Source organism: Bombina bombina, chromosome 5 (assembly GCF_027579735.1).
Source record: "Bombina bombina isolate aBomBom1 chromosome 5, aBomBom1.pri, whole genome shotgun sequence".
Lineage (NCBI taxonomy): Eukaryota > Metazoa > Chordata > Amphibia > Anura > Bombinatoridae > Bombina > Bombina bombina.
Window position 1 is genome coordinate 527,995,460 of NC_069503.1, and position 17,211 is coordinate 528,012,670.

Consider the following 17,211-nt stretch of genomic DNA (forward strand, 5'->3'; position numbering starts at 1 on the left):
ATGCATACTGCTTTTTACAATCATGCATTTTATACCAGTAAGTGCTGGTTCTTGTACAACGATTATCATTTCTCCAACATAGGTGTGTCCGGTCCACGGCGTCATCCTTACTTGTGGGATATTCTCTTCCCCAACAGGAAATGGCAAAGAGCCCAGCAAAGCTGGTCACATGATCCCTCCTAGGCTCCGCCTACCCCAGTCATTCTCTTTGCCGTTGTACAGGCAACATCTCCACGGAGATGGCTTAGAGTTTTTTTAGTGTTTAACTGTAGTTTTTCATTATTCAATCAAGAGTTTGTTATTTTCAAATAGTGCTGGTACGTACTATTTACTCAGAAACAGAAAAGAGATGAAGAATTCTGTTTGTATGAGGAAAATGATTTTAGCAACCGTAACTAAAATCCATGGCTGTTCCACACAGGACTGTTGAGAGCAATTAACTTCAGTTGGGGGAACAGAGTGCAGTCTCTTACTGCTTGAGGTATGACACATTCTAACAAGACGATGTAATGCTGGAAGCTGTCATTTTCCCTATGGGATCCGGTAAGCCATGTTTATTACGATTGTAAATAAGGGCTTCACAAGGGCTTATTTAAACTGTAGACTTTTTCTGGGCTAAATCGATTGATTATTAACACATATTTAGCCTTGAGGAATCATTTTATCTGGGTATTTTGATATAATAATATCGGCAGGCACTGTTTTAGACACCTTATTCTTTAGGGGCTTTCCCAAAGCATAGGCAGAGTCTCATTTTCGCGCCGGTGTTGCGCACTTGTTTTTGAGAGGCATGGCATGCAGTCGCATGTGAGAGGAGCTCTGATACTTATAAAAGACTTCTGAAGGCGTCATTTGGTATCGTATTCCCCTTTGGGTTTGGTTGGGTCTCAGCAAAGCAGATACCAGGGACTGTAAAGGGGTTTAAAGCTTAAAACGGCTCCGGTTCCGTTATTTTAAGGGTTAAAGCTTCCAAAATTGGTGTGCAATATTTTCAAAGCTTTAAGACGCTGTGGTGAAAATTTGGTGAATTTTGCACAATTCCTTCATGTTTTTTCGCAATTGCAGTAATAAAGTGTGTTCAGTTTAAAATTTAAAGTGACAGTAACGGTTTTATTTTAAAACGTTTTTTGTACTTTCTGATCAAGTTTATGCCTGTTTAACATGTCTGAGCTACCAGATAGACTATGTTCTGAATGTGGGGAAGCCAGAATTCCTATTCATTTAAATAAATGTGATTTATGTGATAATGACAATGATGCCCAAGATGATTCCTCAAGTGAGGGGAGTAAGCATGGTACTGCATCATTCCCTCCTTCGTCTACACGAGTCTTGCCCACTCAGGAGGCCCCTAGTACATCTAGCGCGCCAATACTCCTTACTATGCAACAATTAACGGCTGTAATGGATAATTCTGTCAAAAACATTTTAGCCAAAATGAACCCTTGTCAGCGTAAGCGTGGCTGCTCTGTTTTAGTTACTGAAGAGCATGACGACGCTGATATTAATATCTCTGAAGGGCCCCTAACCCAATCTGAGGGGGCCAGGGAGGTTTTGTCTGAGGGAGAAATTACTGAATTAGGGAACATTTCTCAGCAGGCTGAATCTGATGTGATTACATTTAAATTTAAATTGGAACATCTCCGCATTTTGCTTAAGGAGGTATTATCCACTCTGGATGATTGTGAAAATTTAGTCATCCCAGAGAAACTATGTAAAATGGACAAGTTCTTAGAGGTGCCGGGGCTCCCAGAAGCTTTTCCTATACCCAAGCGGGTGGCGGACATTGTTAATAAAGAATGGGAAAGGCCTGGTATTCCTTTCGTCCCTCCCCCCATATTTAAAAAATTGTTTCCTATGGTCGACCCTAGAAAGGACTTATGGCAGTCAGTCCCCAAGGTCGAGGGAGCGGTTTCTACTTTAAACAAACGCACCACTATTCCCATAGAGGATAGTTGTGCTTTCAAGGATCCTATGGATAAAAAATTAGAAGGTTTGCTTAAAAAGATGTTTGTTCAGCAGGGTTACCTTCTACAACCCATTTCATGCATTGTCCCTGTCACTACTGCCGCATATTTCTGGTTTGATGAACTGCTTAAGGTGCTCGATAGTGACTCTCCTCCTTATGAGGAGATTATGGACAGAATCAATGCTCTCAAATTGGCTAATTCTTTCACTCTAGACGCCTCTTTGCAATTGGCTAAGTTAGCGGCTAAGAACTCTGGGTTTGCTATTGTGGCGCGCAGAGCGCTTTGGTTGAAATCTTGGTCGGCTGATGCGTCTTCCAAGAACAAGCTACTAAACATTCCTTTCAAGGGGAAAACGTTGTTTGGTCCTGACTTGAAAGAGATTATCTCTGATATCACTGGGGGTAAGGGCCACGCCCTTCCTCAGGATCGGCCTTTCAAGGCAAAAAATAGACCTAATTTTCGTCCCTTTCGTAAAAACGGACCAGCCCAAGGTGCTACGTCCTCTAAGCAAGAGGGTAATACTTCTCAGGCCAAGCCAGCTTGGAGACCAATGCAAGGCTGGAACAAGGGAAAGCAGGCCAAGAAACCTGCCACTGCTACCAAGACAGCATGAAATATTGGCCCCCGATCCGGGACCGGATCTGGTGGGGGGCAGACTCTCTCTCTTCGCTCAGGCTTGGGCAAGAGATGTTCTGGATCCTTGGGCGCTAGAAATAGTCTCCCAGGGTTATCTTCTGGAATTCAAGGGACTTCCCCCAAGGGGGAGGTTCCACAGGTCGCAGTTGTCTTCAGACCACATAAAAAGACAGGCGTTCTTACATTGTGTAGAAGACCTGTTAAAAATGGGAGTGATTCATCCTGTTCCATTAAGAGAACAAGGGATGGGTTTCTACTCCAATCTGTTCATAGTTCCCAAAAAAGAGGGAACGTTCAGACCAATCCTAGATCTCAAGATCTTAAACAAATTTCTCAAGGTCCCATCGTTCAAGATGGAAACCATTCGAACTATCCTTCCTTCCATCCAGGAAGGTCAATTCATGACCACGGTGGATTTAAAGGATGCGTATCTACATATTCCTATCCACAAGGAACATCATCGGTTCCTAAGGTTTGCATTCCTGGACAAACATTACCAGTTCGTGGCGCTTCCTTTCGGATTAGCCACTGCTCCAAGGATTTTCACAAAGGTACTAGGGTCCCTTCTAGCGGTGCTAAGACCAAGGGGCATTGCAGTAGTACCTTACCTGGACGACATTCTGATTCAAGCGTCGTCCCTTCCTCAAGCAAAGGCTCACACGGACATTGTCCTGGCCTTTCTCAGATCTCACGGCTGGAAAGTGAACGTGGAAAAGAGTTCTCTATCCCCGTCAACAAGGGTTCCCTTCTTGGGAACAATTATAGACTCCTTAGAAATGAGGATCTTTCTAACAGAGGCCAGAAAAACAAAGCTTCTGGACTCTTGTCGGATACTTCATTCCGTTCCTCTTCCTTCCATAGCTCAGTGCATGGAAGTGATCGGGTTGATGGTGGCGGCGATGGACATAGTTCCTTTTGCGCGCATTCATCTAAGACCATTACAACTGTGCATGCTCAGTCAGTGGAATGGGGACTATACAGACTTGTCTCCGAAGATACAAGTAAATCAGAGGACCAGAGACTCACTCCGTTGGTGGCTGTCCCTGGACAATCTGTCTCAAGGGATGATGTTCCACAGACCAGAGTGGGTCATTGTCACGACCGACGCCAGTCTGATAGGCTGGGGCGCGGTCTGGGGATCCCTGAAAGCTCAGGGTCTTTGGTCTCGGGAAGAATCTCTTCTACCGATAAATATTCTGGAACTGAGAGCGATATTCAATGCGCTCCAGGCCTGGCCCCAGCTTGCGAGGACCAGGTTCATTCGGTTTCAATCAGACAACATGACGACTGTTGCGTACATCAACCATCAGGGGGGAACAAGGAGTTCCCTAGCGATGGAAGAAGTAACCAAAATTATTCTTTGGGCGGAGTCTCACTCCTGCCACCTGTCTGCTATCCACATCCCAGGAGTGGAAAATTGGGAAGCGGATTTTCTGAGTCGTCAGACATTGCATCCGGGGGAGTGGGAACTCCATCCGGAAATCTTTGCCCAAGTCACTCACCTGTGGGGCATTCCAGACATGGATCTGATGGCCTCTCGTCAGAACTTCAAAGTTCCTTGCTACGGGGCCAGATCCAGGGATCCCAAGGCGGCTCTAGTGGATGCACTAGTAGCACCTTGGACCTTCAAACTAGCTTATGTGTTCCCGCCATTTCCTCTCATCCCCAGGCTGATAGCCAGGATCAAGCAGGAGAGGGCGTCGGTGATCTTGATAGCTCCTGCGTGGCCACGCAGGACTTGGTATGCAGATCTGGTGAATATGTCATCGGCTCCACCTTGGAAGCTACCTTTGAGACGAGACCTTCTTGTTCAGGGTCCGTTCGAACATCCGAATCTGGTTTCACTCCAGCTGACTGCGTGGAGATTGAACGCTTGATTTTATCGAAGCGAGGATTCTCAGATTCTGTGATCGATACTCTGGTTCAGGCCAGAAAGCCTGTGACTAGAAAGATTTACCACAAAATTTGGAAAAAATATATCTGTTGGTGTGAATCTAAAGGATTCCCTTGGGACAAGGTTAAGATTCCTAGGATTCTATCCTTCCTTCAAGAAGGATCGGAAAAAGGATTATCGGCAAGTTCCCTGAAGGGACAGATTTCTGCCTTGTCGGTATTACTTCACAAAAAGCTGGCAGCTGTGCCAGATGTTCAAGCCTTTGTTCAGGCTCTGGTTAGAATCAAGCCTGTTTACAAACCTTTGACTCCTCCTTGGAGTCTCAATTTAGTTCTTTCAGTTCTTCAGGGGGTTCCGTTTGAACCCTTACATTCCGTTGATATTAAGTTATTATCTTGGAAAGTTTTGTTTTTAGTTGCGATTTCTTCTGCTAGAAGAGTCTCAGAATTATCTGCTCTGCAGTGTTCTCCTCCTTATCTGGTGTTCCATGCAGATAAGGTGGTTTTACGTACTAAACCTGGTTTTCTTCCAAAAGTTGTTTCTAACAAAAACATTAACCAGGAGATTATCGTACCTTCTCTGTGTCCAAAACCAGTTTCAAAGAAGGAACGTTTGTTGCACAATTTGGATGTTGTTCGCGCTCTAAAATTCTATTTAGATGCTACAAAGGATTTTAGACAAACATCTTCCTTGTTTGTTGTTTATTCAGGTAAAAGGAGAGGTCAAAAAGCAACTTCTACCTCTCTCTCTTTTTGGATTAAAAGCATCATCAGATTGGCTTACGAGACTGCCGGACGGCAGCCTCCCGAAAGAATCACAGCTCATTCCACTAGGGCTGTGGCTTCCACATGGGCCTTCAAGAACGAGGCTTCTGTTGATCAGATATGTAGGGCAGCGACTTGGTCTTCACTGCACACTTTTACCAAATTTTACAAGTTTGATACTTTTGCTTCTTCTGAGGCTATTTTTGGGAGAAAGGTTTTGCAAGCCGTGGTGCCTTCCATTTAGGTGACCTGATTTGCTCCCTCCCTTCATCCGTGTCCTAAAGCTTTGGTATTGGTTCCCACAAGTAAGGATGACGCCGTGGACCGGACACACCTATGTTGGAGAAAACAGAATTTATGTTTACCTGATAAATTTATTTCTCCAACGGTGTGTCCGGTCCACGGCCCGCCCTGGTTTTTTTAATCAGGTCTGATATTTTATTTTCTTTAACTACAGTCACCACGGTACCATATGGTTTCTCCTATGCAAATATTCCTCCTTAACGTCGGTCGAATGACTGGGGTAGGCGGAGCCTAGGAGGGATCATGTGACCAGCTTTGCTGGGCTCTTTGCCATTTCCTGTTGGGGAAGAGAATATCCCACAAGTAAGGATGACGCCGTGGACCGGACACACCGTTGGAGAAAGAAATTTATCAGGTAAACATAAATTCTGTTTTTCCTTGGGAGTGAGCACAATGTTATCTATATTGAACACATGAGCTAGCACTGTCTGGCTGTTGTACCATATTTAAAAAGTTTAATAAAAAGCACTGAGAAAAGGGGCGGCCTGCAGATACTTAGAAAAAAGGCAAACTTAGAGGTTATAAAATATATTAATATAACAATGTTGGTTGTGCAAAGCTGGGGAATGGATAGTAAATGCGTTGTCTATCTTTTTAAATAATAAAAAAAATAAAGTAGACTGTCCCTTTAAAATGTGTCAAGTGTGTTTTTTTACTATTTTTATTTTAATATTTAGTCCTAATTCTTCTAAATGATTGTGTGTGTGTATGTGTATGTATATGTGTGTGTATATATATATATATATATATATATATATATATATATATACCGGTGTGTGTGTGTGTGTGTGTATATATATATATATATATATATATATATGTGTATATATATATATAATATGAATAGTCATGTTGAAAAAAGTACAAATCACTCCCACTTGCACAAACATATGCGCTTATACTTTACAAATCAGATCAGTCATATGCATCAATCATCCTTTGTTTTTCTTATTAAGTCGTCAGATTTTTCTGACCAGAGTGAATCTGCAGCTGACTATTTTAGCCGTTCCAACCGTAGGGGAAGCATCGTGTCTGACGTGGATGATGTCAGCATCCCTGACATAAATAGCGTGAGTTTAATGCATGGTATTGTGCACTGGCAGTGACTAATGTACAACTTACGTTTTATTTTCCCTAACACAACCAGTATGCAGAATCTTACAGGCTGACAGAATGAAAACCATTTCATTTTCTAATCAGTCATTTTAGTCTAGTTATATTTAACTCTTTATTAATGATAAACAAAATGTAGGGCCAGGGTTGTCAAACTGTTTCCATATATAGGAGCCAGCTAGAATGAGACATTTGTTTCTGTCTATTGGAACAAATGACAGTTGTGCATGAGAATTTTTATTTACAATGCCTATTGCTAGTGACTATTTTGTGTGGCAAAGTAGATGGACCATGTGAGATACTGGTATCTGCATTTCTTTCTTTTGTGATACAGATTCAGGGGGGCTAACAAAATCCAAAACAGAATTTCACAGCCAAAATGTTGCATCCTATTATCGTCCGTTTTAAAAAGCGGTATTCAATTTTTCCAGAAATGATGTGCCATTCAATCCCGCAGACTTAAATTGTGCAAAACTCTAGAGGTATTTGATAAAATTTAAAAATGTTGTATAGATTTCAGCATGTGAGCATGCCACTGTAAACAATGTAGTAGAATTGTAGCCATTTAAACTGAGTACTTCTATTAAAGGGACATGAAAAAACATTTTTTTTCTTTCATAATTCAGATTGAGCATATAATTTTAAAGGGACATTAAACACTGAGATGATTTAAAATGATAAATCATATTTATGTTCCTGTTAGAAATGGAAACACAGAACACTGACTGTTATATTCCACACCGCCATTGGCTGCACAGTCTAGTGACCTATTTAAAACTGTCCCTAATTGAACACAGCACAGAAAGTAACCTAAGTTACAACATGGCAGCTCCCATTTTTTTTATAGAAATGGGTATTAAAGTCAAAATTAAACATTCAGATAGAACATTCCATTTAAGACACATTTACTTTGTTCATCTGGCATCCTTTGTTAAAAAATATACATAGGCAGGATCATGAGCAGCAGTGCTTTACTGGGAGCTAGCTGTAGATTGGTGGCTACACACATGCATTCGTCTTGCCATTGGCTCGCCAGATGTTTTCAGCTAGCTTTTCAGGGGTTGAATGTAGCAATAGTGCAAAAATAAAATTATCTCCCATTAGACCCATTGAACACCTTTGGGATGAATTGGAACACTCATTGTGAGCAATACCTTCTTGTCCAGCATCAGAACCTGACCTCATGAATGCTCTTTTGGCTGAATGGGCCCAAATTCCCACAGAAATAATCTAAAATCTTAGAAGGGTGATGGCTGTTGCTCCCCCCCCCCCCCTTCATCCATATTAAAGGGATAAACTAACTGAAATGAACGATCCAGATAGGTGATGTGCAGTGAAAGACACTTTTATTCATAGTCAAACACAAATCTCATACAGAGATCAAACAGCACTAGAAACATCCTACGCGTTTCATGCCAAGAGGCATTTCGGCAGGGATACGTGACACCTCCCTTTTCCTACCTTATATAGCACACGTGTAATTAACCCCTTAAAGGGCAATCTTAAGTAACAAGGTTAAGTTAAATGCAAACAAAAACAAATCACATAAAATAAATTACAATTAAGTGCTAAGCACTTAATAGCATTAAAGTGAAATAAGTTATTATTATATTCAAGGGATAGTCTAGTCAAAATAAAACGTTCATGATTCAGATAGAGCATGCAGTTTTAAGCAACTTTCTAATTTACTCCTATTATCAATTTTTCTTTGTTCTTTTGGTATCTTTATTTGAAAAAGGCTGGAATTTAAGCTTAGGAGCCAGCCCACCCTAGGTAGCAAGAGACTGAAGAAAAATTGATAATAGAAGTAAATTAGAAAGTTTATTAATTTTGCATGATCAAAAATGTGGGTTTAGTGTCCCTTTTATGCCCAGGGGTTTGGAATATTTAACAAGTCATATAGGTCTGATGGCCAGGTTTCCACATACGTTTGGCCATTAGTTATACACTGCTACTCAGTAGGAGCAGATAGTGTGCACATAAAAATGTTCTGCACAATTTGATGATGGAAGTAAATTGGCCAGTTTTTTTTTTTATTGTATGCAATATCTAAATCATTAAAGTAAAATTTTGCCATTTGTGTCCCTTTAATTGAAATTGAAATAAGTTGTTTAACAGTGTGTTTACACACCTTATATGGTAAATTGAAGCTACAAGTGCTATAATTGTATACATGTTGTTCTTGTTCCAGTTTGTTTCTGGTGTGGTAAAAGGACCAGTTTCCTTTTCAAAATACCATTCAACCCAAGCTAGCAATCTGATAAGATTTTGTGTTTCTGAAAAGACCTGAATTCTCAGAGCAGGAATTGTATTCAGATTAAGGCAGTTAAAAAAAAGTCACAATGTCTTGAAATCTTCAATAAAATACATGGTAATTAGCCCTTAAGGATTCAACAGTAAACAGCTGCAAAGTCTTTGTTACATTTAAAAGAAAATGTAAAGGACTCAGACGGACCTCCAGTACCTGAAACAGGTTACCAACCTTGACAAGGCTAAAATGGGTCACTGCCTTTAAGGGTTATGGGAAATGTAATTATGCTTAATTTAAAATAATAATAATAAAAATACACTTTTAGTTATTTTCACCCCCTTTTCTTGCAATTTAACCCTGGAATTTTTTTATTTTTTTTATAAGATGTGAGAGTCCATGAATCATCACGTGTGGGAATATTCCTGTCCTGACCACTAGGAGGAGACAAGACACCCCAACACACCAGAGCTTTAATTCCCTCCCACTTCACATGATCCTCAGTCATTTTCTTTTGCAAGAATCAGTTACCTGTCTTCACTGTTTGTTCCCCCCTATTTCACAGTGGTCTTGTGGACTCTACTGCTTGGGTATTAAATACTTTACATGATGACTTGTGGACCCTCACAATCTCATCTAAGAAAACAAAATGTATGCTTACCTGATCATTTAATTTCTTTCATGTTTGTGAGAGTCCATGAGCAATGCCCTTTCTATTTGTTCAGGTGGCGTCAGTATTTTCTTGCCCTGCTCTATCTTTACTGCTTTTCTTTCTCCTCATCTACTTGACTATATGTATTACTGAGGATTATGGCAGGTGGGAGACATATAAAGCTCTGGTGTGTTGGGGGTGTCTTTTGTCTCCTCCTTGTGCTAATATATTCCCACACGTGATGTCTTGTAGACTCTCACCATCATGAATTTTTTAATCAGGTAAGCATACATTTTGCTTATTGATTTTTTTGTAAGAGGTTGAAGTCTGATTCTGCTACATTCTACATAGTGATTACTTGATCAGTTTTGTAACTAACCTATATCAGTTAAAGACTGTCATCAGCATAGTGGAGAAGATGCTTTTCAAAGCGTATATTCTTCAATTACAAACACAAATGTTGCTAAGAAAATACAATTTGTAAATGCTTTTAAAACTTGTATTTTGTATGAAGATCATTTGTAATATGATGCTTAGTAGCTGATACATACCATGCATGTATGAAAATTCCAATTGCTAATGTGGCAAAGATCCAACTGTTAAACTTTCTTGTTGATTCAACTGGAATAGTTAACCAATTGTATGTAAAATTTAAAGTAACATGGTTTTGTCCATCTTCCAGTTCTACAAGAAATAAACTGTATGGTTACTATTTGGCTCTAACAGAGAGAGATATAGAAGGTCCATAAAAGGTCATTCTCTTCCTGTTTATAAATGAACACACTGCTCCAAAACAGAAAAAAGATTTGGCTTCTAATCCTGTAAAACTTCAGTCGAATTTTCTGCCATTCCAGGTTTCAATATGATGGAGCCACAAGGCAGCTTCGGTCTCACATTCTAAGTAAAGGATTTTCTTCTTAAAATAAAAATCAATTTCCCCAAGATTGACAGGAAAAGAGGCTTGTTCAAAGGAAGAAAGTAATCCAAACGTGAATATATTTCTCCTATTTAAACATCTGTATATTTATTGAGATACATTTAATTTTATTTATCAGTTAAAGTATTATTGTTGAGTTTTTAAACCTTATTATTTAACAGATTGAAAATGAGCAAGGGACCATTTATTCATGTTTAGAAGACTGAAGTAAACAGAGATGAAAATATTACAAATTCTTTCAAGTAAATGCATGTTCAGATTCCCCAAGACTTAAAAGTGGGAATAATGCATTTAAAAACAAATTGGTTGTGCATTTAAGGGAGTATGTTGTAGTATGCTTTTATATACTTGCTTTCTAGAGAAATTGAAGACCGATTTGGAGAAAAACATGAGTAAAGATAAGACTGTATACCCAAAGAAGATCTTACAGTATAAATCATTCCTGTAGGAGGAGACATTCTCTTAAAGGAACCAAAAGGTTGAATTCAAACTACATAGCTGTTCATTTTAGATTTGACTAGAAACAGATTTACATTATACTTTCTTAGAAAAAAAAATCCACCCCCCTTTCTTTAAAGTTTCAGTGATAACTTGATCTATGCATATGATCTGCCGCTGAAACAGTTGTAGACATGGTGCGTGCTGATTCTCTATGCAACCTGTGTAGAGTGAACCTACATGCAGCTTATAGTTACGTAAGTAGTGGGGATCATGTGCACAAAAGAAAATATTACTGAAACAATATAAGCTTCACAGAGAGACACTCAATTGTGCTCTTTAACATCACTAGTTTTTGTTATACAAAATATTTTATAACATGATTGTGTGGTACACCAATGTAATCTTCACAATTATTTATCAAAGGTAATCCATCACACTTAATGAACACCTTTTTAAGGGACATTCCAGCCAGAATTGAAATCCACATGTATGTATTTCAGTTTTAAATAGAAGCATTTTTGTAATATACATGTGTTAGCAAAAATGCTTCTAATAAAAGCTATGGCTGTTTCAAAAGTGTATGTAAAGTGATGGTAAATTCATACCAACTGCTCAACATATTTTAGAAGCTTTTACCTTAACTAGCACATCAATATGCTTTTATAATATTAAACTTACATCAACTATATATTATACTTACATCAGATGCAATCTGTAATGAAACCGGAGCTGAGGATTCTCATTTTCAAATGCGCAAGTAGCGTAAGAGTTGCACATTGCATCGCAATTAGTGAGTTCAGAGCACAGGTGCATGGGTGCAACATAGGGTGCATGGTGAGCAGATGATTGGCTAAAACGAATGTCAGTCAAAGCAGTACCATGGGAAAAATTTAGAGAGAGGCTGAATATAACAGTGTAACGTTACAGTAATAAAAATGAAATTCAGTAAACAGATGTTTTTAATATTATAAAAGCATATCCACCGTACACCAGCATTTTAAACACAACACTTGCTCAGAGAGCCGAAGGTGCTTGTACCATCTGGTAATGACCCAACTAGTTAATTGCTGACATGATACATGCCCCACTGGTGTTATGAGCAGCTACATTATTTAAAATATTGGTGTACTGAGAATATCTAGCTATTCTTCACATGCATGTGCAGAGCAAAATGTTAACACTGAAACAGTTATAACTTTTATTAGAAGCATTTTTGCCAATACCTTTATATTGCAAATATGTTTCTATTCAAAGATTAAATTCATCTATGTACATTTACATTTTAACCGGAATGTCTCTTTAAAGGGACTGGAAACCCCAACATTTTTTATTATGATTTGGATTGAACATAGAATTTTAAACAACTTTCCAACTTACTTCTATCAAATTTGCTTCATTCTCTTGTTATCCTTTGTGGAAGGAACATCATTGCACTATTGTCAGCTAGCTGAACACATCTAGTTAGCCAATCACAAGAGACAAATGTGTGCAGGCACCAATCATCAGCGTCTAGGATCTGTGCTTCTTCTTTTTCAACAAGAGATTCCAAGAGAACGAAACATATTTGAAAAAAGAAGCTAATTTAAAAGTGTCTTAAAATGACATGCTCTATCTGAATTTAATTTTGACTTTTCTATCCCTTTAAGTAAATCTTATTATCAATTTCTTGTTCTAATATCTCAGGCCTTTCTTGTGACCTTTTCAGAGTACTTTAAATCCCCCAAAATCTTATCAACTATTACTCAAAAGTACAAAGCAAATACCAATTGAGACAACAAGGCCATTTTGTTCAGCGGTCACTGCTATTACAATGAAGAAACAATATATACTCCCCTCTGCTGACAGAACACACACAAATTAATATTTTTATTTTTGTGATTGTGTTGGTGATACTACAGAAAATCAGAACAATAATATATTCATACCATTAAATATATCACAAACTTCTCTATCATCTGCAATTGTTAAAATAGTGTACAGGTACTTTAGTTTTTTTCTCGCTACATCCGACCAGATTTAATTACACATTATCCTTGTCCTAAGTCTATCTCTTTCACTTTTGTCAAGAGCAAATTATTGCAGTCACCTTCTAATTTTATTTTTGTAAATGTTAACCGTGATCATGTTCATCTTTCCTGTTTTCAGTGGCTATTCTCATACAAGTATATACTATACATATAAGCTTCCAATGAACTGTGAATCTATAATTCATATAAGTGTTCTCCACAGAAAATGTTATATAATAAAGTAGCCGGGTTGGGGCAGTGTAATACTTTTTAATTAAAAAACGTTCTGCTACCCAAAGCACAAATTAATTGCATAATTTAAAGGGATACTAAAAAAATGTTTTTTATGATTCGGATAGAGCATGCAATTTTAAGCAACTTTCTGATTTACTCCTATAGTCAAGTTTTCTTTGTTCTCTTGGTATCTTTATTTGAAAATCAAGAAAGAAATCTTAGTAGCCAACCCATTTTAGGTTCAGCACCTGGGAAGCGCTGGCTGATTGGTGGCTAAAGGTAGGCTCCTAAACTTTCATTCCGGCTTTTTCAAATAAAGATACCAAGAGAGCGAAGAAAAATTGACAATAGGAGTAAATTAGGAAGTTGCTTAAAATTGCATGCTCTATCTGAACCCTAAAAGAAAAAAATGGCTTTAGTATCCCTTTTGACAAACAAACATTGAAACCCTTTAATAACTGTTAGCTTATTTTTTGTGTAAAATTGTAGCAGAGGTTGTTCACCCATTAAAAAGTCACTGGGGAAAACACTGTATATAATACAGTATTCCATGTGTGCTTTCCTATAGATAATCAGAGAAGAACAGGAGACCTTTTATGGAAGAAACAAGGAGCAATTTATTTAAACAAGTGTTTATTGTTTTTGTGCTAAGACCATTTTGTCAAGGGGTATGAGCATGTATTTATTGTCAAAATAAGTTATACCAAAGCATCTCCAAACTAGATTTGTTTTGTAGTTTTAAAACATTTTTAATATATTAAACATACCATTCTTAGGGCTCGATTTATCAAGCCTTCTCCTCCGCAACGAATGCAGGTTCTCACAAGAGAACCTGCAGTCAGTATTTATCAAGCAGGGGTCATCAGACCGCTGCTTCGTACCCTCTTCTTCACCTCTTAGGTGAAGAATTTCAGTCTCCCCGGTCTCGTCCACACAGCCAATAATGTGCGGTCCGGGGGCAGTGTTGCACGCGAGTGCAAAATAGCGCTCTCGTGCAATGGTAAATTCCGGCAGCAGATTGCTACCCGCCAGAGGCAAGGTAATTCCTGGGAAAATGTAAGATATTGTCTGAGATTGCATGAGATGAAAGAATTGACACCTGATTTGAGTAAAGCAACTCACAAAAAGCTACAATTGATATTTAAATGTATTTAATGGTTCAACAGTGAACGCACTATTTTTTTTTTTTTGTACAATGCATGTTTATATTTATAAAACAGGCGGAAAGGGTGCTTGCTGTTATATGTCCTTTCACGCCGATGGAAAAAACAGAGTCAAACTTAACTCCAAAAAGGACTTTATATTATAATAAAAAAATATACCAGTCACTCTCCCAGAATGCATATTTTTTTGCTGATATAAAAGCACAAATATTTATACTTTGGCTAAGAATGATCTAATGCTATTGTCTATAGTATCTATACTATGAACTTATTTGTGTTTTTTCGGTTTGTCTTTATGCTTTATGTTTCAGAATTGTAAATAGACTCTAAATATGTATCTGTCAATGAGTTGCAATAATGATTTTATACGTTTGTTTTCAGCACCCTTTCTACAATAAAGCACAACTTTCACCCTCTTACTGTTTATAGTTCATACCGCTGTGGCCTTGTGTCAAATCTAGAAAATTCACATAGGTGCATTTACTCTCAGTATCACTTTAGCAATTGCACGGTACAAAATAAATCAATCCCAGTAGCTCTTTCAGTTTGGTAAAGCTCCGTAAGAAAGTAAAAACATTCTAATCTGACATTGCAAATATCTCTATTGAAGAATAAAAATTCTGTAACTCTTTACTGTCAGCTGGCCTAATAGAAATTGAAATTGTTACCAGCAGTAAGTATACCTACAACAATGTATATGAAATTAAAGGGACACTGAACCCAAATTTTTTCTTTCATGATTCAGATAGAGCATGCAATTTTAACCAACTTTCTAATTTACTCCTTTTATCAATTTTTCTTCGTTCACTTGCTATCTTTATTTGAAAAATAAGACATCTAAGCTTTTTTTTTTTTTTTTTTTGGTACAGTACTCTGGACAGCACCTTTTTATTGGTGGATGAATTTATCCACCAATCGGCAAGAATAACCCAGGTTATTCACCAAAAATGGGCCGGCATCTAAACTTAGTCTTGCATTTCAAATAAAGATACAAAGAGAATGAAGAAAATTAGATAATAGGAGTAAATTAGAAAGTTGCTTACAATTGCATGTTCTGTCTGTCTGAATCATGAAAGAAAAAAATTGGGTTTAGTGTCCCTTTAATTGCTTTATTGTAGACAGTGACAGCTTATTGAACAAGTAATTAATCAATAACTTTGAGCAGCTCTCTTTTAAAGGGCATTCGCAGTACAGAAACATGTATGCATTCCAGAAATGGCATCGAAATTTATCATCATTGCATTCCCTGCTTACCGATTTTTCTTTTCTTGCAGCAGGATGAGAAAATTGAGAAGCAGCACACAGACAGCTTCTCCAGGGTGAGTACTTTATTTATTTAATTCTGTTACTGTGGTTGAAGATTGTCCATGGCAACTTCATCCTTTAAATATAATCAAAAGTGACACTGGTAAAGATCCCACATATGACATTATCAATAACATCATCCGCATCATCACATATTACATGGTGACAATGTTAAAAAAATTGCTGAAATCACTCATTAGTTACTGATATTAATAATAATAATAATTGAAATCAATGATGGCAAACTTCCTAACACGTGGTGGCAGCACATCAGTATTTTAGAAGCCTTAAAGGGACAGTATACATTCATTTTCATATAATAGACACTACTGTAAAGCATAAGATTTATTTATTTAGTTATAAAATATTTTACCAGGAAGGATACATTGAGATTTCTCTCGTTTTCAAGTATGTCCTGGGTCCACAAAGATGCACAGATACTGATAAAAAAATCCAGTATAAAACTGTTTAAAAACTTACTTAGAAGCTCTCAGTTTAGCTCTGTTGAAAAGTTAGTTGGAAAGCCCACTGCAAGTGGAAAATAAGACACCCCCTCCCCCTTCTTTTGCATATGAAAAGACCCCTTACACAAACAGGAGCAAGCTGGAGAAGGTAGCTGACAGCATTCTCATAAAACTTTGGGGCTTGGTTAGGAGTCTGAAAATCAGAGCAATGTTATTAAAAAAAAAAAAAAAAAAAAGCAAAACTATACATTTAAAAAAAACAAAAAAGTTTATGGGCTATATAAATAGATAATCTACAAAACATTTATGCAAAGAAAAAATGAGTGTATAATGTCCCTTTAAGGATAGCATTTAAAATTAGGGCAATTAAACGCACAAATAATAAAACATTTCCTATAAATGTCGAATGGCACTGGGTCAGATTTAGTTAAGGTTCTTGGAAACACTCTATCTGTTGCTCACCCCTCCAGAGGACTTTTTATGTGCAAATGAAAAGGTGTAAAAAAAAATAAAATAATATATTCCAAAGTTGTTTCATTATGCATAAATAAATATTTTATATACCAACCGCAAGGTGTTTACTATTCTTTTAACAAAGAACCCACAAGAAAAGCTGTCTCTTGCTAAAAATTATGAACTAAATTATTTTCTACCTTACTGTATACTAGCTCTCAAGTTCTGCTGCTGATATAGCTGTGGTTGTACCTCAGGTTTTATGTTTAGTGATATTTTAGGCATTGAGGTGTTAATAGTTCAAGACTTTAATCAAATAATCACGAACTGATCATTTACCTACAGGGCGCCACATTAACAAAAAATATTTTAACATATAAATCTTTCAATTTCATAGGATATAGGTCTCAGTTCAGTTCACAGTCCCTTCTTATTATTTCTCATCAAATCTTCTCCTGGTCAATATCAGATCAGGGTGCAGTTTCTTTCATGACCTTCATGTCAAGATAATCGCTGAAAAACACAGCACAACAGAAAGGGCCCCTCTTAGTGTAGTTGTTACAATAGATGACCTCCACCAGTTAACACACTATGGATTCATACTCACAAGAGTACTAGCACTTAAAGGGAC

At 37.7% G+C, this 17,211-nt stretch overlaps 1 protein-coding gene across 8 annotated transcripts in view; it reads left to right on the forward strand.

Moving 5' to 3' along the window:
- Positions 1 to 17,211, forward strand: part of LRRFIP2 (LRR binding FLII interacting protein 2) — a 658,447-nt gene that overhangs the window by 462,481 nt on the left and 178,755 nt on the right. For 4 of the 8 annotated variants that reach the window (XM_053714454.1, XM_053714450.1, XM_053714453.1 and 1 more), the window contains one exon: positions 15,633 to 15,677. In XM_053714454.1, the coding sequence (XP_053570429.1) occupies positions 15,633 to 15,677 (45 nt within the window). Of the gene's footprint in view, positions 1 to 6,520; positions 6,635 to 15,632; positions 15,678 to 17,211 lie in introns of all 8 variants that reach the window. The other 4 variants (XM_053714447.1, XM_053714452.1, XM_053714449.1 and 1 more) reach the window with 2 other exon arrangements.